Genomic DNA, 24,600 nt, shown 5'->3' on the forward strand with positions numbered 1-24,600 from the left:
TGGAGTAACACTGTGCTGTATTTTTGTGTCTCCTCTGTTGGTGTGTGGTTTTTTACAGGAGCTGAAGGAGTGCTCTGGCCACGTGTTTGTAGACTCTGTGCCTGAGTTCTGCTTACCAGAGGTGAGTTTTTTCAAAGCCTTCCTGAAAAATCTGACTCCGTTCAATCGCATGGGAGAAACTTGTTGAATTATTATTATTATTATTATTATTATTATTATTATCAGTTTTCTGGTAATTTATTAATACTCAGTAAATAATACTAAATAATACTCAGTAAATAATACTAAATATTAAATTCTAAAACTGTGTTGTTAAGGTTGGAATTATTATATATAATATTATATAATATTTTATATAATATATATATAATATTATATATATTATAATTATATATATAATGTAACATCATATATATAATATTATATGGAATTATTCCAGTGTCAGGCTCTATGACACTGGAAAAAGGATTGAAATAACCCTTTTCAACCATGGTTTTGGGAGACATGGAAGGTCTCCTTGAGCAAATACCTGACAGGATAAGACTGAACTGTTCCTTTTTGTGGGCTTTTCAAAGACAACCTGACTGAGCTGGGCTGACTGAAAAGATCCATGTGCTGATCTAGATGAGGGCAGGGCATGAAGAGCTGCTTGTCTCTAACACGGGTGCAGGACAAGCCAGTGGAGCTCCCTGGGGTTAAGGCAGGATGGATTCTGCTGGGCTGCACTTCTGCCAGCAGCACTTTCAGGTTAAAAACTTTTACAGCCTCTTTGAGGGAAGAACTGGGCCTTCAGATCCACAGCTTGCATGGCTGCAGGTGCCTACTCAAGCTGGTTTTTGCTGGAATTTCTGGATTTAGAAAAAGCAAGCAAGACTATTGAAGATGTTCAGATTATCTGGAGTAACCTGATGGATCAGGGGAGTGCTGTAGGAGAACTGAAGGTGTAAAAAACTGAGCAGAAAGCAGTGGGGATGAATGATGGAGAGTAGTATGGGAATAGTATCCCTTTCCTCAGTGTGTTCATTTCATGCTGGGATGTTTTCTCTGTCTTTCAAAGACAGACACAATTGCTTTTGGGCAGCAATTTTTTTTTTTTTTTTTTTCTGCCTGACCTTGCAGACAGGAAGCACAAAACACTCCTGGAAGGTTGCTGTCAGCTTGCTGAGGTTCTGGCAATATTGTTCCCATGTGTGGATCCCATGGAACTCACCTCTGGCATCACTCTTGTCATCTTAATTCTTCCAAACAAGTTGGCAGCTCTTGTATTGGTTTTGGCAATTGGTTCCAACAGATTATAACCATTCCAACCCAACTGGAATTGTCACAATCCAATCACACCAAGAAAAGGCAGCCCAGTAATTCTGGGTTCTTGTGAGCCCTTTGGTTACTGTCCTGTGAAACTGCGGGATATGGGAAGCAGCTCTGTGTGTAGAAATTGTCATTATTGCCCAGATCTTGGGAAGGACAGAGTTTATGTGCTGGCTTCTCTTAGCAATAATTACCTGCTGGGGTTTAGGGTGCTTCAGCCAGACTTTCTGGTTACTTTGGGCTGGAAAACACCCACATGTGTAGCTCTAAATATAACAGACAGAGAGTCACTGCTTCATTTTACTCCTGTTATCACTGCACAAAGCTACTTCCCAGCAGCCCATCCTACAACCAGAAGATGGCAACCAGCTGCACGTCACCATTGCAGGGACTTAAAAAATGGCCTCTCAGATGTTTCCCAAAATTCCCAGCAGATGCCACGTCTCCTCCATGAGCAGTGGGAAGAGATCTGCTGTGATACCCAGCTCACACCTGTCTGCAGGAGGTTCAGGAGTCATGACCAGCTGCAAACAGAGTGGAAACGTTGCTGCTATTTGGCAACACGAGATAAGAGGGAATTTGTGTGCAAGAGGCTTTTACTTTGTCTCCTTCCATTCCGCTTCTTTTGAAGAAACTTGTCTGCAGGAGCAGTTAGCCAGAGAATCTCGGTATCGCTTCCAGAAGACCGTTTCCAAAGCAAGCCAAGATTTGGATCTAATCCAGCAGCCACAAGGTGGTAAGAGGCTGTCTCGGCAGCAGAGTACTCTCACACATGTCAGAGTGCAGGGTGCAGCCCTCTCTTTGCTTGGCAGCCTTCTGCTCTCTCACTTCACATGCAAGAAACATTTTTAAGCCTCTTCAGCTCAGAGGCACTTTAGCAAGATCTTCACAAGCCCCAGGGAAGATTTCCCTTTTGTTTTGGTTTTGACACCCTTTTCATCCTATCAGTAAATGCTTCTAGGGTGCTGAGATGTGGCGTGCTTAAGGGTGGGAAGTGCTGGTTTGCATCCTCCTGATGACTCTCCTGGGCTGGGATTCAGCTCAGGGCTGGAGCCCCCCTGCTCTGGCGCCAGGCTGAGAGCTGGGAGTGTTCACCTGGAGAAGAGAAAGCTCCGGGAAACCTCAGAGCCCCTTCCGGAGCCTAAAGGGGCTTCAGGAGAGCTGGAGAGGGACTTGGGACAAGGGATGGAGGGACAGGACACAGGGAATGGCGTCCCACTGCCAGAGGGCAGGAATAGGTGGGTATTGGGAAGGAATTCTTGGCTATGAGAGTGGTGAGGCCTTGGCAGAGGTTTCCCAGAGAAACTGTGGCTGCCCCTGGATCACTGGAAGTGCCAAGGCCAGGCTGGACAGGGCTTGGATCAACCTGGGATAGTTGAAGATGTTGGAGTGGAATAAGTTGGTCTTTAAGAGCCTTCTCACCCAAACCAGTCCAGAATTTGATCCTGTACAGTCTGGACACAGCTGAAAACCGAGGCATGGACAATCCAAGCTTTGGCAGGAGATCCTTTGTATCAGCAGATCTTTGGTACCTTGCAGGGAGAGTTTTCCTGTGCCCTGTCATGGAGCTGAGGATGGTGTTTCACCTCCTGTTCTCAGCTCAGAGATCATTGCTCTGACATCAGCTGTGATCATGGATTGAAACCATGAGCTCTTAGGAGGAGTTAAGCAGCTTGTCACCAGAGCACTGTGTCAGCCCTCTGCAAAGCAGAGTGACCTACTTTCTTGCCTTTTTTATTCAAATTGCTGGACCAAGCCTTGTAATCAGATAATATGTGCTTGATGAGTGTTGAATTCCATTAGCTGCTCTATAATAACTGTGTTAGGGGTCAGTAATCTTGTAAATTTCTGACTTGACACCATTTGTGTTACAGCATTACCAGTAAATATTTCTAATTAAAATTCTTTTAACAATGTGTGAAACCTTCTTTCATTCTCAGAACTCTTGTCTAAACTGTCACATCAGAACAAATTGGGCCCACCCATCCATTTTGTTGTATCCTGTGAATGGGCTTCATCTCCTGCTGTTGAAAATATGAATGATAAAGATGCCAAGAATTTACTTTGGGAAAATGTGAGAATTATTTTTAAATATATGAATAAATATAGTCCTCATTCATCTCTTTCTTGGGGTACAGTATGATGTGCTGCTTAAAAAAATTATGAGACACCCTGAATCACTGCTGCAAAAGGTTTGGTGTCTCTTCCTTCCTAAGGAGGTGCACACGTCAATTCTTTGATAAAAGTAAAATAATCATGGATCTCATAGCAGCAGCCATTTCATCACCTGAAAGACACAAAAACCCAGGACATGGTTTCCTTTCCAGGTTGGAGAATGGAATAATTTTAGGAGGCTTTTCAAATATTGTTAATTTAAAGGCAACATTAACCTTTGCCACAGCTGAGACATGCTTTTATAAACCAGGCACCTTCCTACAATAAAGTTTAAAGAAACAGAATGAGAAGTTTTTCTGCCATTTATTAAACTGTATGAAAGGGCTACAAGTTGCTTATCTCTCTGCTCTGTTTTCAGACTGAACTGCTCGACCTCTCCACGGTGGATGTAATCTTGATCTCCAACTATCACTGCATGATGGCACTGCCCTACATCACAGAGTACACAGGATTCACTGGAACAGTTTATGCCACCGAGCCCACTGTTCAAATTGGCAGGTAAAGAGCCCCTTCACATTCTCTGCTCCTCTTTCATCACTGCTGAGGAGAAGGTGTAAAGGACAATGTGGGTGTCTAATGTTCCGAAGAGGCTTTCAGGCAGGAGCTGAACACCAGCCAAGTCCTTAGTGCTGCAAATGTGTTAACTCCATGTTTCCCAACCTCTGGAACCATCAACGTTTCCAGCAGGTGCTTTGTGTTGAGTCCAGGCCATAGATGTGGGACAGTGGAATTTTGAGTGGGCTGAGACACCTCAGTAATCACCAGATAGGCAACTTGAGACTTTAAAAAACCATGGATCAAAGAGCTCTCCTGCTCTTCTCTGTTCCCCTAAACCAACAGGAGTCTTCCCAATCAGAAAACTGGACTTGTTCCCCACGGAAGCTGTGGCTGCCCCATCCCTGGAAGTGTTCAAGGCCAGGTTGGACAGGACTTAAGAGCAGCCAGGTCTAGCGGAAGATGTCCCTGCCCATGATAGGAGTTGGAACTAAATGATCCTCAAGCTTCCTTCCAACACAAACCATTCTAGGATTTTCTGATTCCATATAAAAACACTTCCCTCCACTCTATGGAAAAGAATTCAAGCTGACTTTTGTCTCAAATGACGGCTGAGCTACATGAGCTCTGAACTCCAAAATGGCAGAAAAAGGAGACTGAGGTAGAAAAAGACATGACTGTGCAGTCAAAAACCAGAATAGTCATCAAACTTGCCAGTCTATTTTTACAAAATTGCCTTGTTGATTGCATGGGTCAACACCGAACACTGCAGGCTTGGTGAGGCCTAACTGGAACTGAGCTCTGTTCCTCTCTCCTGCAGAGCTGCCACATTCAGTAATTAGGAGCCAGATTAGGCTCTCCTATCTGGACTACTCTGTAAGCACTTTAGGGCAGGAATCTTTGTCCACTGAAGGTCCTGTGCAAACTTCCCATGCCAGAGTAATACCCCCATTGTGTGAAAACAAACAGAAACTGAAGGCCCTTGTAGGTGAAAGGAATTGTGTAAATAGGAACGAGTAGTAGACCTCTGGGCTTTGCTGGTGCAGAGCTGGAGATCACAAGCACAGTCTTGTGGGAGAGTGCATTGCTGTGGTTCTCCCCATCTCAGGTTATTCCAGATGCTGTCCTTCTGCTCCAAACTTCAACTACACACAATCACAAATGCTGTTTAGTTTTGGGCAGGGAAATCTGCAGTGACAATTTCTAGCACTTGACACCTTTTTCTGTCTGAAATACATGTTGGCAGATGAGGAGAGTTTACTCTGACAGCGTGCTTGGTTCCCCTAAGTGATAAACAGGCAGCAGCTGAGGAGGTTTTGTTGTGTGTTTTGTCTTAATACATATCACAAGCAGTCAATAATGAAGAAATTGCACTTTCCAAATAGCCCATAGCCCAGTGGGCCAGATCCTCCTCTGTTGCAAGCAGATGGAATTGGAAACACTCAGTGGAGAAACAAGGGCAGTGCTGGAAATGGCCTCTGTGGGAAGAACCCCTCCGTGTGTGTTACAGCTTCTGTGGTATTTTGGAAAGATTTGGGCCAAAGTTCTCTCCTGTGTGAGAGGAGGCAGTGCTAATTTAGGTTCGATTTCTGTTTTCAGGCTCCTCATGGAAGAGCTGGTGAATTCCGTTGAACGCGTGCCAAAGGCTCAGTCTGCCTCCATGTGGAAGAACAAGGAGGTGCAAAGGTAAGGAACAAGTCCCAGGAAAGGTGATTGTCCCAAAGCACCAAAGCCTGGGAGTCACTGTGGGGGTGGCTCAGCTCCCACCATTTGAGATTTGCTGCTGTGACTCCTTGGGTTGATTCTTTCTTTAATAATTTTTGCACATTGTTGGTTTTCCAACCTCCCAAATTTGTTTTTTGGGGAAAGGTTTGGTAACAGCAAAGCCTTCCCTGATCTCCCCTTCACACAGCTCAGCTCCATGATGGTAGATAAAACCAGAAGTTTTATCTATTTTTTGGTATTAACATCATAAAAAGTTGGTGAAATGAACAGGCTGTTTAAATTTAATGATACTGCATTGGAATAATTTAAATTTAAATTGTATTTACATTCATGTTTGCTGACATACTGAGAAAGTCAAGACAGCTGTTGGAGGTCACTGGTGTTACCTTTCTTCCCATCTTCTTTTATACCTGGACAGCAGAGGTGGGCTTTTTGGCTTTCCAAAGCTTAAAAACAAATTAAAATCTGAATAAAAATGGTTATTTGCAAGCAGCATGACCATTATTCAGCCTGTACATCAAAACAAAACACTCAGAGTTTTGAAAGACTATGGAACCTAAAAATTACCCATACAGTTTACTAATTGCTGCTGATGCTTTCCTTGGGAATAAAAACAATTTTAGGTGCACAGCATGTTCCTTGGAGGAGACAGTTTTGGTTTTAGCACATTTTAAAGATAGGGTTGGTTGATTAAAAGGTTATTTTTAAAAGCTGCTTTGTGCATTTTTAATTGATCTCCCATTTTATAATCCTAAGTCTTAAGATGGCTTGATTTAGACGTTTCCTAAAAGTGAATTATTTCTTACATTAGAAGAGTTGTCCTGATATTTTCAAGTCTCACAAAGCAAAAACTAAAAATCCAAATTACCACGGTTTTAGCTGTAGATTGTGTTCCTCTGCTGAATTTAGGAGCAGTCTTTACACTTTAACTCTCACATTTCTGAAGAAGACAACCAGATGTCAACTTGGATGTAAGGCAAAACTAAATTCACTAAATTTCACCAGGATTTTCAGAATAGTGGGGGGATTTTTTTAAAAATTTTGGGGTCCACTGCCTGCCCAGAGCCACTGCTGAATCTCCCAGTGTGTAGAGAGAGAGAACTGGAGCCATTATTCCTGTCACACCAAGCATGTTTTGTATGCATGGTTTAAAGGAGGATCATATATCTTGCAGCTCATATAATGTCACTTTCCTGGTGGTCGTATTTTAGGAAAAGTGCTGCCTGGCACTTTGCATGCTGCTGATTATTCCAGAGGAGAACACAGAGAGGGAATCTTTGTTCTGATTCAGCTCCTGTAGACGACTGGAGCCTTTTTTACCTTGAAGGGGTATTTAAAATACATGTTCCTCTCTCCTGTTGCTGGGGATGTCCCCCAAAATTCATAGTTCCATCCTGTAGCTGTTGTAAAGGGTAGCAGAGAGATGAGAGCTACTAAACAGCTGTTTAATAGCATAAATTTGTATATAATAAACTCTGCAGGTATGAACTAATATGTTGTCTTTGAGCTGGAACAAAGGGACAAATGTGAACTCCTCCACCTCTGCCCCACCTGTGCCCTGAGCTTCCCCCTTCACCTCCCTGTGCATCTGTAAAACAGAGCTCCCATCCAGCACAGAGGGCACACGGGGACTTCAGTTAATGTTTGCAAAGTGTTTTGAGATGCCTGGTGACAAGTGTCACGAAGGAGTGAATGGAACTGATTATTAGAGCAAAACATCCACTGATCCCCAAATTAGCACCTGGCTAATGGCACATGCAGCCTTGGACTGACATCCGTTACTTAAGAAAATGTGATCTTGATGAATTGGGTTGGTTTTTTTTTTCCCTACTTGGCTGTTGCTAGAAGAGAATACTTATTACTTTCTGAGTCTAACTTTAATTTTTCAGGCTGATCAATCCCCATTACTGCTTTACAGTTCAGCTAGTTCTACTCCAAACAGTTAGTATAAAGCACAAAGTATTATCATCTTCATTAGATAAAGCACTGGAGCATTTTAAATGCAAACACTGTATAAAATATAATAAGTTCATTATAGTGGTTTACATTTTTCCATTATCAGATCCAGTCTGAACTAATTGCTCAGCCAGTTTTATTGCCACTGGGTTTTATTTCAAGTGAGCAGTCTCGTGGAAGCTCTGTACATGTCAGCCAGGATATCTTTCACACTGATTGGGATTAAGGGCTAAAGAGGAAGTTTGCCTAATGAAAGACACTTTGTTGACTTCTTGTTTGTTGGTTTCCTATATCTTTTCAAGTGTTTGAAACAGGCTGTTTCCTGAGGCTGAGCCAGGCATGAGAGAGACCGTGGTCTGATATACTTTGGTGCCTCCATCCTCCTCTCTCTTCACACAATTCTGGGATTTTATATCATACATTAAATGTCACCCTTTGCATTGACCAGGAGGGACTATCTCTGTACAGATCCCAGGAAAGAATACAAATCCCTGAGTTTTTTTAAACACAAATTTTGTATCCTCAGCTGTGTGGATTTGTAGTACCTTCCCTTTTGTGGCTGTCCCAGAGCTGCCCTCATAGGTCTGGTTGTTGTGAGGTGATCCTTAACAGGATGAAGCCATGGTGGCAATAGATTTACTCCAGACCACAAAATATTCTCTGGTAACTCTGTAGGGGTTTTAGAAGTGAGGTGACAGACTGAATGCTGACAGGGACCAATCTGAGGGACCAGCACCTCATTTCCACTCAGCTTCATGAAACCACTGGAGTCTGGTGCCACTGGTCTGTGCCAGAGATCAGAGTATTTTCAGTCAAGGCTAAGAGAAACTTCCTTCAGTCACCAAGGACATTTCCCCACTTTCTCCATTACCTGGAGAAACATTTTCCTCTTCCCAGAAGAGAAGCTCCTGAAAGCCTCCAACACTAAATGCTTCTTATGGTGGGTTAAAGGCTTTTACAGGCAATTTGCTTCAGTGCAGTGGTGGACAACTCTTCACATTGTGTGGCCTCTTGTTGCTTACAACTTCCCAAAAAAGACCTTGAAGGGTTTGTTTGTTTCCTGAAGCACAAGGTGCTTTCAGCCAGCCTGTGCTGGAATTACAGTTATTGTTCTGGACATGTGCTGTGGTCTTGGCAAGAGCTGCCCTTAATCCTTTCTTCAGTATCTTAAATTATGGAGGAGTTCACTGACCTAGTAGATATAACAATAAATTAAATTCCTTTAAACAAATTGATCAAAGAAACTTGACCAATTTCCATAAATCTTTGGAAATTGGTTTGAATTAGCCTTTGATTTAGCATTGGTTTAATATACAAAAAAAAAAAAAATCCTATTCTTCTTAGGCATTTGGCAGCTGTGCTGCTTCCTGCCTCAGTTCATGTTGCTAAGGAAGATTTATTTCCCAGAAGTTAGCCATCCCTCTTCCAGCCTGTGACATTATAGTTCACTTCTTCCCTTGACAACGCCGGCCAGCTGACTTGCAGTGTCTGTGAGGAGCAGGATGGATGGATCTTACTTTGGGTGTAAAACATCTTAAATACTTCCGTGGAGGGGATTTCAAAGAGCTCTGCAGTGTCAGCTCGTGTATCCCTGCCAGGGCACTCGGAAGGGAAGTGGGATTGAAGGCAAGGAAGCTGAGCTGAGCTGCTGGGACACATGCTTTTGGAAGAGACCGTGGCAGAAATCAGGGCAGAGCCATCCCTGCTCGTGGTGCGGTAACTGTACTTTAATCACCAGATTGTTTCAGATTATTAGGGTATTATTCAGATTTTTATGATATGAAAATCATATCATATGAATTGGCCTATCCAAGATGCCAGTGCTGGAGGTGCATTTCATGTTGACATCTCAGATCAGCCAGCACCTTTCATCAGTGGTGAAAAATACCCCAAGAGATGTGATAACACCTTGATCACAGCTATTTCTTTGATGCAAGGGCTGGACAGAACAGCAACAAAGAGCTGGAGCGGAGCAATACTCAGGATGAGGCAGATTGGGAAGCTGCACATTTCTGCAGCTCCTCAGCAGGCAGAAAGTCTTGCTCCTCACTTTGAAGCACCAAGCACACTGAAAATAAAAATGTAAAAGGGTAAAATCAAAGATCTGGAGAAGGTAAATGGTAGTAGAAGCTGGTCCAGCAGCAGCTGCTGCCCTGGATCCCCACAGAACATCCCACTGGTGTTTGCAGGTTGCTGCCGGCGCCGCTGAAGGACGCGGTGGAGGTGTCCATGTGGAGGAAGTGCTACACCATGCCAGAGGTGAACTCAGCCCTCAGCAAGATCCAGCTGGTGGGATATTCCCAGAAAATCGTGAGTACCTGGAGAGCTGCTCTCAGGAACTGTTCCTCAGCTTTTTCCCCTCTAGATCTTGTGTTGGATCTAGTTACCCTAGCCTAAGGCAAGCAAGACAGGATTACACAGACTGCCCCTCAGTCTGCCTCCCAGGAAAGGCTCTTGTTTGGTGAAATCAGGGAATATCCATTTGTTTTTTCTCTTCCTTGGGGAGGCCAATTTTAAGGCAGCGTGCCCTCAAATTTGGAGCTGATGGCTGGCCCACTGAGAGCTGGGAGGATGCAGGGAGTGAATGTATCCTCTCTGTCTCTAAGCCACATCCCCTTCCCAGCTCCCCTATCTCACTTCTGGGAATCTTTTGAGTGCTTTAGCCTCCACTTTGTTTCATACTGTAAATTAGGGATTGTAAACAAAACCTAATGGTTCCATGTGAACTTCAGAATCTCCTTTCCCAGGGCTCCCAGCTAACAGTTATTGTCTGTAATGCTGTTGACCATAATCCAGTGTAGCTTCCAGAATGAACTGAACCAACAATTCCATAGTTTGCAGATCCCATATGGATTGTAGGCAGCATGTGGGCCATGATACCTGTTCTTGTTTGGGCTGTGGTACCTGGTTTTGCTGCTCAGAGGCCAGAGGTTAAAATAAGTTGTGACTCCTCATTAGTTATGGATTGTTACAGTTCATTTTTGACTGTCCTCACAGTGTGGATGCATCTCCCCTAATTTTAGATCTGTACATCTGAGCCAATCATTAGTTACTGGGGAAAAAAACCCATATTTTTTCTCTTCCCGAAGCTAACTTTTCAAATAATCAAACTTTAGAGCCTCAGATTACACACTCTGAGGAATGACAGCCCCCTGCCTTGTTTTTCAAGGCATCCAAATATGTACTGAAATACTAGAAAAATCATTAGTATTACATGAATCAGATGCTTTTTTCTATTATTCAGTAACCAGAAGGTGGATCACATCAGGGAGGTCTGTACATGAAGGTTTATTTTCCTCTCTCCAAACAAGTATTCCACATTCCTGGGTACAGATAAAGGAATACAGTTCCCAGTGACACCTGGAAAGAAGGCAACTGTCAGGTTGCTTATACTGAAACTAAAATGTGGATTGAGTTTGCAGGGTGTTGTTGCTAAATCACCAGCAGGTAGCTTTTAAAAAGAAATAAAGTTAGAAAGCAAGCAAGTTTGAGGTTGTTTGTTTTCCACAGTAAAATTTGCAATCCAAGCAGAGTTTTATATCAATATAGAAGTACTTGTCCTTCCTTCTCTCCTGCTGGCCAATACCAATTTAATTTGACCAGAGGAGAATAGAGTCTTCAAAGATGCAAAGCTCCCACAAATCTTCAATACAGCAGAGGAAGGCAGAGGATCGAGACCCTGGTTGATCCCTTCATTTTGAGGTATTGTTCAGAGTGGACTCAGATGCCATAGAATTCACATGGAAGAGAGACTTCATGGAGGCCCTGCCTCAGGAAAAGCTTTTCTCAGTGTGTGTGTCCTGCTAGACGTGGGTGGGTAAAACCAGCAGACGTAATTCTCAGCAGAACAGCTTCACAAAGGCTTTGAGCAGCAGAACTGCTTTTGAAATTCCTGTCACTGATGATAAAACAACCTGTTCTGACTTCTTTTGGGGCTCTCTCAAGTTAATGTCTCTCACTTTGTGTTTCAGGAGCTGTTTGGTGCTGTGCAGGTCACCCCTCTGAGCTCGGGCTACGCTCTTGGGAGTTCCAACTGGATTATCCAGTCACACTATGAAAAGGTTTCTTATGTTTCAGGATCTTCTCTGCTTACAACACACCCTCAGGTACAGCCCCTGACTTTTCTTAATCTATAGGAGGAACTTTTGCTCAAAACAAGGAGTTATTCCAGCTGGGATCAGGTTTAGGTTAGAGGCCATACTAATGTAACTGCATTGTCAGTGCCTGGACTTAATGAGCATTGATAAGACATACCTTGACAAATGACAGGTATCAATAGTTATGAGGGAAAGATAACTAAAATTCTTTGTTATTGGTGATTTGATGTTCACTTGAAACTGTGGAATTGTCTTTCACTCTAAAGAGGAAATTTTCAACAGAGTTAAACTAAAGAGCATTAGTGACTTTTTTAAAAAAATCCATATTTGACTGAAGAATCTTCACAGACAGTTCACAGACTGCTTTATATCACTTCTGAAACATCCTTCCTTAGGAGGAATGATAGCTTAGTGGCTGCCAACTTTTCCACCCTGCTCTGCTAAGGGCAAAGTCTTTATAGTGCTGTAGATGTAATTTCCAGTAAATTAATTCTCTCTAGATCCATAAATTCTTAGTGCAGAGAAAGGCATGAAGTTTGCAGTGCCATGTGCTTCAGAAGTTGTCAAAATAGTTAAAAGCATTATTGCAGGAGGTATTTAAAAATAATTTAGAAGATGTGTCAGGTTTTTGATCAGTAAGTGATTTCCTCCAAGGTGGGTGTCTGCTGGAGAGCTTTGCTTCTGAGCATCCCTCACTTAAAAGCTTGTTCTCAGCTGAGAAACTACAGCAGATAAATGCTCCTTAATAGTAGGGCCATCCTTAGGTGCACAAAATGTATCAGAGCCTCTAAATCTCTGTTTCTCATCAGCCTCATTCCATCCTGGGCTGTGCCCTCATCCCTTCCTAGAGAAGGAGCAGAAATATTGGACAACATGTGAATGGAATATGTGAGGAGAAACTTTGCCCTGTTCAAAGTAATTTGGTAACTGAGAATGTTTTCTCCTCACTGACATGAAATGTGATCCGGTTTATCAGGTCAGACTCACCAGGTTTCATCACTTTCCAAAGGTAAACGTTCTTCTGGGAGCTTCTGGTAAAATCTCTGTTTTTAAGGAAATTAAGTCCCAGTGACAGAATGCTCTGAGTGAGCTGCTCATGGGCACATCTTTAGAAGGAATAGTTTGACAGATAGTTAAAATCACATTCAGTTTGTACTTTCCTTGTTATTTACCACATCACAGATGTTACCCCATATCATCATTGCCTTCCAGATGCTTTTTGAAGACAATGGATAGTTTTTGTCCTGAGGTTAATCCCTCTGAGCACCAGCACAGGCTGCTACAATCTGGTGTTTCTGTATGTGGCTTTTGGGAGCTTCCAATCAGCTCTTTATCATCTCTTTGATGTTTGACAGACAATATGTAATGATAACAATATCTCCAGTGGCACAGAGTCAGAATTGTGGGCAACAAATCATTTCTCACTCAGGGAATTTGTCCTTGTTCTCCATAGGATCATGATGAGAAGTTCATCATGAAATTCTCAATGTTTTTTTTAGCAGGATGTGAAAACAGTCACTGCATTTTGTTTTAAAAAAGGATATACTTTGAACATATCCAGAGCTGCTTTTCCAGAGAATTGGGATTTAGGCCTGGCACTATTGACTGTTCCCTGTTCTTCTGGCAGATGGTTTCCATTGAAATTTTGCCTCCCCCTCTCCTGAGGCTGGAATTGACACTGTTGCCACTGAAGTGGAGAACAGGAGTTGACAGCACAGGTTCAGACATGTCACTAAAAGCTTTTTAAGACATATTCTTTACATTAACCCACAAAAATCAATGCAGGCCCTCTCAGTGCAATGGCATCTGAAATTATGTGGATCTAATATGCCATAATCATTATGTACATTATCACAGGCAGATTCCATATTATTTTTTATTGCATTATTGGCATTTCATTTTCATGGACACACTGGAGAGAGTCAAAGATTGTGATAAATCTCACGTGTCAGGTCTGATCCTACAAGGGGGTGCATGGTTTAAACTCCTGTCAGAGCTGATATGAAATTCCCCTGCATGTTTAACAGAGCAGGGTCCTTCTCAACTGCTTCAGAATGGCTCTGGAGAGCTGTGAGCAGGAGAATTGACCTTACAGTGGTCTTGGAGGTTCAGCAGAGGAAATCTCTTCATCTGTCTCTTCTGGCAGAAATCTTTCCTGGTTGGTGAGACTGCAAAGAGTTGTTTATTGAGAGTAAATAACCATAAAATACCACACAGCTGCCAGCAGTTGCCCACTTTTGCCTAATCAGTAGCTGTGGGAAGGACATGCCAACCCAGTGAGGCTCAAAGTTACCTTTTCACCATCTGCAGAGAGAGAATTGGATTTTTACCTTATCAAGATTGGATCATGGTACATTTTCAGTATCAAGAATGTGTCTTTAGTGTCACACTGATGTCTAATTTCTGAATATCTTCTTTCTGTTTGCTAATGCAGAGAAATGAGTTTACATTTTCATTCTGCTTTCTGGTATAAAATACCAGTATAAAACAAGCTGGGTTTCCACAGATGGAGAAGTGTGAAGTGTAAAATGTTTGATGACTGTATATATTCTGTCCTGCCTGGAGAAACTCTCCCATTCCTGATTTTATTTCCCTGTGCTCTTTTCCAGCCCATGGACCAGGCTTCCCTTAAAAACAGCGACGTTCTCATCCTGACGGGGCTGACCCAGATCCCCACTGCCAACCCCGATGGGATGGTGGGAGAGTTCTGCAGCAACCTGGGTAGGTCACTGGGAGAAATCTCCTGCCTGTTTTATCATCTTATTCATGGCTTTGGGTGGGAAATAATTCTGAGATTCCTGGAATTGAGTAAGTTGTCCAGCTATAGCTCCTGGCATAAAACTACCTGTTTAGATTTTACGATGTGCTCCTGATGTCATTAATACAGTAAGTGCTTGGAGAGACACAAGTTGTACCTGAAATGTTTTGGAATGGAACAGGTATAAAGAGATTTAATCATCTGCTGCTCCTGGTTTGCTCTGGCTGCCAACAGGCTACGTGGATATTGTTCCCAGCTGAAATGTTACTATTTCCTTCCTGTGTATCAGCCAGAGTGAAATCTTTACATGCTTTTTTATGACTTTCAGTTTTGAAAACAAGCACATCTGCTTCCCTTCTTACACCTGACTTTTAAATATATCAAAAGCAAACAGCACAATCTCTGTTTAAAAAAAAAAAAAAAGTCAAGATATATTTATAGACCCCCAGAAATATAAAACCTAATCAGACGCTTTCACAGCTGGAAAAGCTGATAATTGCAAAGCTGTGATATCACTGTGAATGGCAGCATTTCCCAGCCTGTTTGGAATGTCACATCCAGTGCTGTTCTCTCCTTTTCTCCTCTTCCCCTTGCTCAGTTCCTCTGTGCTCTCATCCTTCTTTCATCAAACCACTTTTCCATCTCTGTCCTGCTCTATGTTACCTGTTATTTTACTAGAGATCTTCTCTTTATTTTAAATTCATTACATTTTGTAAATGTGTGGCTTCTCTCCTCATCAAACGTCCATCAAAGCAAAACCAGCACATTAAATAAAACTGAAAAGTTCATGGTAGGAGGATCTTGACAAAGGTTACCAAAAGACATGACAAAACTAAATCAGACTAAATTCCTGGTCTGGTGGAATGGGACCCTGCCCATGGCAGGGAGTTGGTACTGGATGATCCCTAAGGTCCCTTCCAACCCACTCAATGATCCTAAATATCTGTTAACAGAACATTTTATAAGAATGATAATCATGGGTTTTAATAAAGATCCTTTTTGCCAACATCCTGGCTCCAACAGGGACTATTGTGCAGATGCCTGGAGAAGAGTAGAAGAGCAGAGTGAGATTCTGGGATACTTTCCTCTCATGATCTTTAAGTATTTTTATTTCAGGAATTTCCTGAGTTAGATGTGATTGTGTAGGTAATGATGTCCAGTGGTTTTGTTCAACTTCCCCTTGAAGCTGTGTTGACTCAACACCTGTGACGTCCTTTCCTAAATGTGCATTTTTACATGTGTGTATGTATTTCACCTGTGTTTTCATTGTTTTTAAACACTGAATTTTATTACCCTGTGAGCTGCTGCAGATCAGCTCTGGTGACCTTGTTTTGGTAAATCCAGATGTGCTGCCCTTCTCTGGACCTTCATGGGGGTCACTGTCCCCCTGACAGATGGTGGCACAATCCCCTCCTTATCACACTGAGTAAACAGGAGTGAGGCTGTTAATTAAAATGCATTTACAAATTAAAGTCTCGGAGCTGTAGTTGGGCCAAAGCAGAATCCAGAAGTTGACTGTGTATAAATAAACGTGTTACATGTGTCAGCACAGGTGGCTGTTTGTCTGCACAACTTGTTCTGGTTTACAGAAACATTCTGAACTATTTTCAGGGCTTTGCAGGTCCTCAAGGCACTTTCTGTCTTGAATGAGACAAACTCAGAGAAATGAGAAAATCATTAAAGACCAAAGGAAGGTACATGCTTAAAATAATGCCATTGTAAGAATTTGGAATTTGAGTGGTACTTGCCAAAAAACAGCAATCTGAAGAAATTAGATAATTCTATCTCAATGCAGTTCAGGGCTGTCTTTTACATGACATCAGCTATATTTATCTACCCAACATCAGGAAAACAGAGAATCAGTTTTCTTTCAAATATGTACAAAGTCCAAAAGCAATGGGTTACTGGGAAAGGCAATTGAGTAGGCAAGCTGAACACAGTAGTTTTCATCTGCGTTTCCTCCCTTCCCAAATGTTCAAGGGAGTGCACAAGCAGCTCAGAATACTCAAGGTAGAAACTCTAAAGCAGAGAAAAAAATCACCAGAAGTGTGTATGAGGAGGTCCCAACATGCTTGTGAAGGAGGGATGTGAAGCACAGAAATGGAAGTGTGAAAATCCACCTCAGTCTCTGTTTTCATCCCAGCATGAGGAGCTGCAGCCCTGATTCCTGGGATTCCCAAGGCACACACAATTTCCTCCCCACACTCTGTCCCACCTCCAGCTTCCTCTCAGTTTACCCCAAGCCCCTTTTTTCCCCTGCTCAGCACTGCAGCACCAGCAATCTCTGCAGCTCAAGGAGAGCAGTTTTATTTCCATATTGCCTTGGGCACCAGCAGCAAAGCTGCCAGTCTGCCTGTGGGGACAGTTGGTGATATTTTGTGTGAGTGTGAGGCTGTGTGTGTTTATAGAGAGCAGAAAAGAGCACAGTTTGCTTTTTAGGTGCCAGCTCGACCTTGTGGCAGCAGCTGTTGGGAAAGCAAGGATCTCTTTGTGAGTTGTAAATTGAACAACTTGTTATGGAGCTGCTGAAGGAGACTAAATTTGAAATGCCATTATTATACAAATTTTATCAGAAGAGAGCATCCATCAGTCACCAAGATAAATTGGGCTTTAAACAACTTTCAGTGTCCTCTTACTGACAGCTCTGAAAAGTTGTTGTAGGGCTGCAGAGAGCCAGACTGGACCTGCTGTTTGTGTTTCTTATCCATTTGTGGATCCCTGGCCTGGTGGGCACCGGGCTGGAATCATTCTCCACTCCCTGGATTATGATTTTATATCCATTATTGCTCACCAGCTCTGCAGTTTTGCTGGGGACAGAAACTCAAGCTGACACCTCCTCCAAGACTTCACCCTCTATTATTTCCTCTGTGGCCCCAGAAATCTTGAACTTGTGCTTGTTTTCAGCAGAGAAGGCTTGAGGTTTCCAGGGAAGGGAGAGCTGGGAATTCAGGCTGTGTTGGGTTTGGCATGACCAGGTTTTGGTAGTGTGAGGCTACAGGAATGGTTTCTATGAGGGGTTTCCAGAAGTTTCTTCCATTCCAGCTGGCTCCAGGATGGACCCACTGCTGGCCAAGGCCAAGGCCATCAGAGGTGGCAGCACTTTTGGGATAACAGAGTAAAGGAGGGAAAAGAAATTACTGTGCAGGAGCAATTGCAGCCAGGGAAGAGGAGAGTGAGGAAAAGTGAGGAACAGCCCTGCAGACCCCCAAGGCAGTGAGGAAGAAGAAGCAGGAGCTGCTCCAGGCACCAAAACTGAGATTCCCAGCCCAGGGAGAGGCAGCTGTGTCCCTACAGCCCACAGGGGCCCAGTGGGGTGCAGAAATCCACCTGGAGACCCCACATTGGAGCCGGGTTCTGGCCAAGCCTGTACCCTGTGGAGAGAGGTATAATAAATCAAACTAACATCCACAAGTCAAGTCCATTTTGTCCATGATGGTAATTAGTCATTGGTCTCTCCCTGGTTTTAACACTCCCCACAAGTTTTCTGTTACATTTTCTCCCCTGCCCAGCTGAGTGATAGAGCAGCTTTGGTGGGCACCCAGACTTCAGCCAGAGTCAAAGCACCACAAAGGAATGGAACTCAGTTTTTTTGTGGCCTGACATGTTCTTTAACCTCTGTTCTGCATCCCATCCCTGGCCTGTGCACCATGCCTGCTGCAGTGGGTGTAGGTACTTTCCTTTCCTCTGCAGAATTTTTAGGTGTGTGATGTCTCAGTGTAAATTCAGGTCCCGGAGCCAGAGCCTTGACTTCCACCTCCAGATGGTTTTGAAAATGTTGTTCTTAACCTTCTCATTGCTCTCTTCACATCCTGTTTACAGCTGGGATAGTTTAGATTTGCCCCATGTGAGGGGGATAATGTCACACATTGCTGGGATGTTTGGGAACATCTCGAGTTCTGGACAAATGTGATCTATTGCTGTTCATCTCCACAAATATTTGGATGGTATAGTTTGTATATGGCCTGGAGAAATAAATCCACTACCCTGCAGTTATATTTTAAGTGATAAACAAGGGGCCTTCGATCAGCAGTTGTTGATAGCACCGTGTCAGAGGCACTGACTGCCACAAGTAGTAAAACAACCACAAATGCTTGTGAAAAATCCTACTAGGCTGTGTATCTCCCTGAACTCCATAAAACTTAAACACTCAGCCAGAAAAATCTTCCTTGAGGAAAATTCTGCCCCATCAGGGACAAAAACACCCTTAAAGTGCTAAATCCATACCCCAACGAAGCTCAGCAAGAAACTGAAGTCAAGGAAGTGATTTTGGGGGGAGATGCAATATTTGTATTTTCAGACTCTTCCAGAGCTTTTTATGGAAAGCTTGTGCATGATGTAACTGCTGCTGCAGTGCAGTTAACAGCAGTGGATGGTTTTACCCCACAACCACAGGTGAAATTGCTCACTGAGCTGAACAAAGTATTCCTCCTTTCCCAGAAGGTGCAGTATTTTTGTGATTCATTCTGCCAAAAGAACACCATGTTTGCTCTGCTTGCTTTTGCTGTTGTGCTCAGATCTGTCTCAATTACAGAGTAAGCCTGTATTTCCTTTTTCTTCTCCTCATTTTTATCTAGCCCCATGCTGCTGTCTGCAAGTTTTAAATTGTTCTTGTTATACAGAAAGGACGGAAATATTTAGAGATTTTTAAAAAGGACAAACATTCCATCACCCATTTCTGGCTCTGAGGGCTGTTTGAAATAACCACACCTTTGGCTTTTCATCTGAAATCCAAGGGCTGAACAGCTCACCATGTGAGCAGTGCTTTTGGCTGAGACTCTGGAGGCAGCTGAGAGACGGAGCAGGGTTTATTTTGATGGTGAGGTGGTTTGTGTCACTCCTTTATCCTCCTGTGCCAGTGCACGGCTGCCCTCTCCTGTCAGGAGTTTTCCATGTGCTCAGGTTGTCCTGTGCCCTGAGCTAAAGGAGTAGAATCGCTCCACTGAGCCTGGAGAAGGCAGGAAATGAATGTATTTAATGATCAGAGGTTTTCTTCCCAACTCATGTGCATAATGTGTTGTGCTAATTCATGCAAAAGCTGCTTTTTATATAAGAATTGGATGAAAGGAATTTATTAAAAGTTTAAATACAAATCCAGTGAATTGATTTCTCTCGTTGTCTCTCCCTTAGCCATGACTGTCCGGAATGGAGGCAATGTCCTGGTTCCCTGTTACCCCTCTGGAGTGATCTATGACCTGCTGGAGTGCCTCTACCAGTACATTGACTCTGCAGGACTCTCCAATGTCCCCTTTTATTTCATCTCACCTGTTGCCAACAGCTCCCTGGAGTTCTCCCAGATCTTTGCCGAGTGGTGAGTGTGCCAGGGCAGCCCCAAGTGCACCTTCAGCTGTGGGAAGAGGCAGCTGCAGGTTATCTCTACCTGACAGAGTCTAAAATACACCTGGTTAGGATTGTGAACACGTTGCTGGAGTCACCAGGGGATATGTATGTGTTCTATAATTAGGGAAGGATCATTTCCTATAGAATGTGCAAACTCAATCTCTGCTTTTTGGTGCTTACCCTAATGAGTAAATTATGTTCCTGACTTGAGTGAGTTTTAGCAAGTCTTAGCCCCTCAAATTCTACCATCATGTCCCTGGCTAAGCAAAATACGAGTTTTCAGGCTTAATTTTGCTGAGCCATGGCAAGAAAAGGCCAAGAGTGTCCTGGGCTGCGTGAGGCAGAGCAGAGCCAGCAGGTCAGGAAGGGAGATCCTGCTCTGCTCAGCACTGCTGAGGCCACATGGACAGTGTTCTATGTGGTTCTGGTCTCCCCAGTCCCAGAAGGATGTGGGATTTCTGGAATGAGACCACCACAGGGCCGTGGACATGAGGGGAGGATGAGGGAGCTGGGGTTCTCCGGCCTGGAGAGCAGAAGGCTCAGGGGGATCTTAGCATTGTATAGAAACACCTGATAGGAAGTCAGGAGGATGAGGGTTCAGTCTCTTCAGCAGGGCCCACTGGCAGAACAAATAAAAACACGTGAAATTCCATCAGGGTGAGGGATTTAAACTGCCAGAGGGCAGGGTTACATGGGATTTTGGGAAAAAATTCTTCCCTGTGAGGGTGGTGAGGCCCTGGAATAGAATTCCCAGAGAAGCTGTGGCTGCTCCATCCCTGAAAGTGTCCAAGGCCAGGTTGGAGATGGGGCTTGGAGCAACCTGGGATAGTGGAAGGTGTCCCTGCCCATGGCAGGGGGTTGGAACTGGATGATCTTTCAGATTCCTTCCAACCCAAACCATTCTGTGATTCTGTGGAACACTGCAGTCTCTGTGCACAGAGGTTATGGAGACTTTACAATGGAGACATCAAAATCCAACTGGACAAACTTCTGGGTGATCTGTTCTGCTGAGAGTGCTTGAGCAGGGCTTGGAGTTGGTGATCTCAGGATCAGCCATTCACAACCTCAACCATTCTGTGATTCTGAGCCCTGGAGAGGAGAACCCAACCATTTGGAACTCTTCCCAAATTCTTACCAATGGAGACATGCTCTAGAATATTAAATACAATAAGGTAGCTCTTCTCTTCTTCCTCTCCACATTTTGGAGTTCAGGAAAAAAAAGACAGGTCCTGGAAATCTTGTGGGAATTGATCCTTCAGGAGAATTGTAGAGAAAACTGAAATCTGGTGGATTTACATGGAAATGGAGGCAAATGTTGAACATCTGTTAAATAGAGGTTTGAGGCCAGAACTGTGGTTGATATTCAGGGATTCCAGCCTTTAATTCTACCCTTTACACAGCTAAAGGAAATGCCTTGCTCTTAGTACCCCTTAGACTTTATCAAAATTAGTTTGACCCAGGCTCATTTCTTTTTAATAAAGTGCAAGTATGAGGCAGGCAGTGCTTCCCAGAAAAGCCACCAGGACAGTGTCACTGCAGATCATTGTAACGTCACCCAGACCTCTGACAAACAGCTTTTTTTAGCTGCTGTAATAGGATGAATCAGGAGTCTGGGTAGAGCTCATCAACAGCTCTCAATATCTGTTTTAAAGATAAGTGATTGATGGAAAATGCCAGGTCACAGTGAGCCTTGGGCCCTGAGGAAAGGCAGTTTACCAACATTGAACTGCAATAATAAAATGCACAGGGGAATTAGATTAGAATGAGCAACAGGACCAAGTCACTGCCGAGAAGTGGGATGAGGCAAGTGGGATTTTTCTGTTGACAGATGATTTGGCTTTGCAAAAGCTGCTGAGGTCTGGGTGAGGAACCATTGTGGATGCTGAGTTACAGATTTGTCTTGAGCAGCAGAGGAGCTCTGTCCCAGTGTGTACAGAATTACCTTCAGCTGCCTTGCACCTTCTCTGTGTGATCCTGCTGAGGTGACTGAGGTGGTGTGTTCTGTAGCTTTGGGTCCTCCAACCAGAAATTCTGGCAGCCACAGGACAAATTCATGATTTTGCACCTGGTGTGCCTCAGATCCAAACCAGTTTTCTCCAAAAGTGTAACAGTAGATGGCAGCAGATGCTGCAGGATGTGCTGCACCTCTAACTCTGGCTGATTTCCTTTTCTTTTAAAGGTTGTGTCATAACAAACAAACAAAGGTGTATCTTCCAGAACCTCCTTTTCCCCACGCTGAGGTGAGTTAACCATGATCTTGTTCACTTTCTGAATCACAGTCCACACAGTGTTGCACATCATTTTTCTGATGAACCCTTCTCCAGCTATTTAAGTTTTGTTTAATTTTCCATAAAAGTGGTTTTTTTTTCCCTTTGCTTTCTGTGATGAATTTGGGAGTGTGGAGGAGGAATGAGTGATGGTGTTCCCTAAACTCCAAAATTACCCTGTTTATTCCAGCCTATCACTTGCACAGGCTGGCCTGGTTCACTCCTTCCCCCGCAGAAAGAGATCTGGTGTGGGATGTTTGCTCTTATCAACTGCAACCACGAGCATTCCCTTTGTCCAAGCAGTTTATTTCTAAGTCTGTGAAAACTAAGAGCTTGTTATCAGAGACAGCTTAGTCATGCCAGCTCCTTCCTCCCTCACTGAAGCAGGCACAATGTCTGCTGCAGGAGGAATGGTATCTTAAAAGAGAGATTTTTATATCAAAATTTAAAGTTCACAGCACTGAGTGCTGTCTGTGGCAATTTTAAATGAAATTACTTGGGCATTGTAATGAAGCAAAGAGGAATGAGGCTCCTAAATTTGGAAGATTTCCCTGTAACAAAATAAGAATTTGAGGGAAAGGTTTAGCCCAGCAGACATTAAATATAACTGATACCGTCAGAGTTATCTCACATATCAGGACAGGAAATTCTCCCCTGGGAACAGGTAGTTTTCCCACTGAAGTAAACAAGAGGCAGACTGGGAAAGGAAGAAACAGGACTGAGAATTTTAGCTAAATCCTCCTCCTGTGATCCACTGAGCCACCTGGGACATGCAGGAAACCTGGCTCTTTCAGCTGCTGTGGTCCAGCCTGTTTGATGAGATGTGCAGAGTGGCCATGGCAGGTTTAAGAGCCCAGAAATTCAATGCTTTCACAGACACTGGGTGTTTTATTCCTCTGAGATATCTCATCCAGGGACTTGTCCTGGAAATTGCCATTACCCATCATATATATCATCTGTAGGTGCTTCAAAGGTGTTGTTGGAAGTAGGATCTGACCAGGAGCCCTCACTCTTTCCAGATGCTTGCATGTGTTTCAAGCAGGATGTGCAGTGCATTATGTATAATCTGTTACCAAGAATAATGTGGACTGCAGGGCAAGCCACCTGTTCACCACTTATTTTATAACCAAAAAATTCATTCTCACCAATAAATCAATTCCAAATTCTCTGAGTATGAGGCTCTGCAGCCTTGCTCCTGGTTGTGCTTTCTGTCTTGCCCTCCATCCCTGCCTTCTGGGGTGTCCTTGTTGATCCAATGTCATTGGATTCACTGACAGTCCAGATTCTGGTTTACAACATTCACTGGAACTGGCAGGTTTAAGTGAAAACTCATCCAAAAATGAGAAGCCAAACATGCAGCTGTCAAAGACTGGATTAATTAACCTATCTTATACGATGTGTCTTTGTGTTTATAGAGTGATAACTCTGTCCTCTAATTCCTGGGATGTTCTATATCCTCTGGGGGCCTGTTGATTGTGAGATCTTGCCAAATTATTGGAACAGCTTTGCAAGAACTGCTCTGTGCTTCATGTGTAGATCAGGGTAATTATGTAGGAAAGGTCTCCCAGCAGTGGATCCCAGCTCAGCTTCCCTGCACAGAGGGAGGAATGTGCCTGTTCCATCCATGGGATGTCCCTGCCAGGACTCCAGTGCTCATACATGCCTTGGGTCCCTTATAAAGTCTCCAAAATCACACCTGACACTGTATTTAATTCACACAGTGTGAAACATCCAGAAAACCTCTTCCAGCACAATCCTGGGCATCCACAACCCCTTCCCCCTCCAGGCAGGAGCTTTGCTTACTGGCACTTCAGGGGATTTTTAATGAGTATCAGAAGCAGACAGTGAATGATGGTTTCTATCAGAGAGGTTGTTAGTGGAGAATTGCTTGGCTTTTTTCAAAGTAATGCTAGGCTTGTGCAATGTAACCTGTGCTGAAATTGCCCATCATGAAAAGATGTGCTTAACTGCTCAGTTGTTGGAGGAAAATAGGGAATTACTCAGACATGCCTCTTACTTCTTAGGAAGCATTAATAACATGCCTGGCATGATACATCAGAGAGGGACAGGCCAGGAAATAAGCTTCTAATTATCCACAGAACAAATCCAGCCCAGCGTGCTGCTGGTCCTGAAATTCGATGTTCCTGTTAGTTGTATAAACAGCAAGATTTAAAAACAAAGAAGGCAAAAAATCCCCCAGATCCTCAGTGTTGTCCCTTGTAGCAATGAGTTCCAGCAGTGCCTGATGTGTAGTAGAACAGAATAATTCCTTCTTTTAATCAGCTGTGATTGTATTTGGCATTTCACTTAACTATGCTTTTATTATTGTCACAGGAGGGTAAATAAAAGCATCTTCATTGTCTCTACAATTACTATTTTTATTTCTCCTCACTCTCTACACTCAGTTTGTTTGAAGCTTTTTGCATTCTCTCTGCATGGAAATTTTCCTTTTATGATTTATGTTGCGTGTTTTGAACTCATT

At 43.4% G+C, this 24,600-nt stretch overlaps 1 protein-coding gene across 1 annotated transcript in view; it reads left to right on the forward strand.

Moving 5' to 3' along the window:
- The window catches only part of INTS9 (integrator complex subunit 9), a 61,294-nt gene that overhangs the window by 11,108 nt on the left and 25,586 nt on the right, over positions 1 to 24,600 (forward strand). Inside the window, exons 4-11 of the mRNA XM_083858347.1 lie at positions 59 to 121; positions 3,842 to 3,981; positions 5,578 to 5,664; positions 9,849 to 9,969; positions 11,631 to 11,765; positions 14,366 to 14,477; positions 19,642 to 19,822; positions 22,031 to 22,091. Coding sequence (XP_083714473.1) covers positions 59 to 121; positions 3,842 to 3,981; positions 5,578 to 5,664; positions 9,849 to 9,969; positions 11,631 to 11,765; positions 14,366 to 14,477; positions 19,642 to 19,822; positions 22,031 to 22,091 — 900 coding nt within the window. The remainder of the gene's footprint in view (positions 1 to 58; positions 122 to 3,841; positions 3,982 to 5,577; positions 5,665 to 9,848; positions 9,970 to 11,630; positions 11,766 to 14,365; positions 14,478 to 19,641; positions 19,823 to 22,030; positions 22,092 to 24,600) is intronic.

This window comes from Zosterops lateralis (genome assembly GCF_965231275.1).
Source record: "Zosterops lateralis genome assembly, chromosome: 3".
NCBI lineage: Eukaryota > Metazoa > Chordata > Aves > Passeriformes > Zosteropidae > Zosterops > Zosterops lateralis.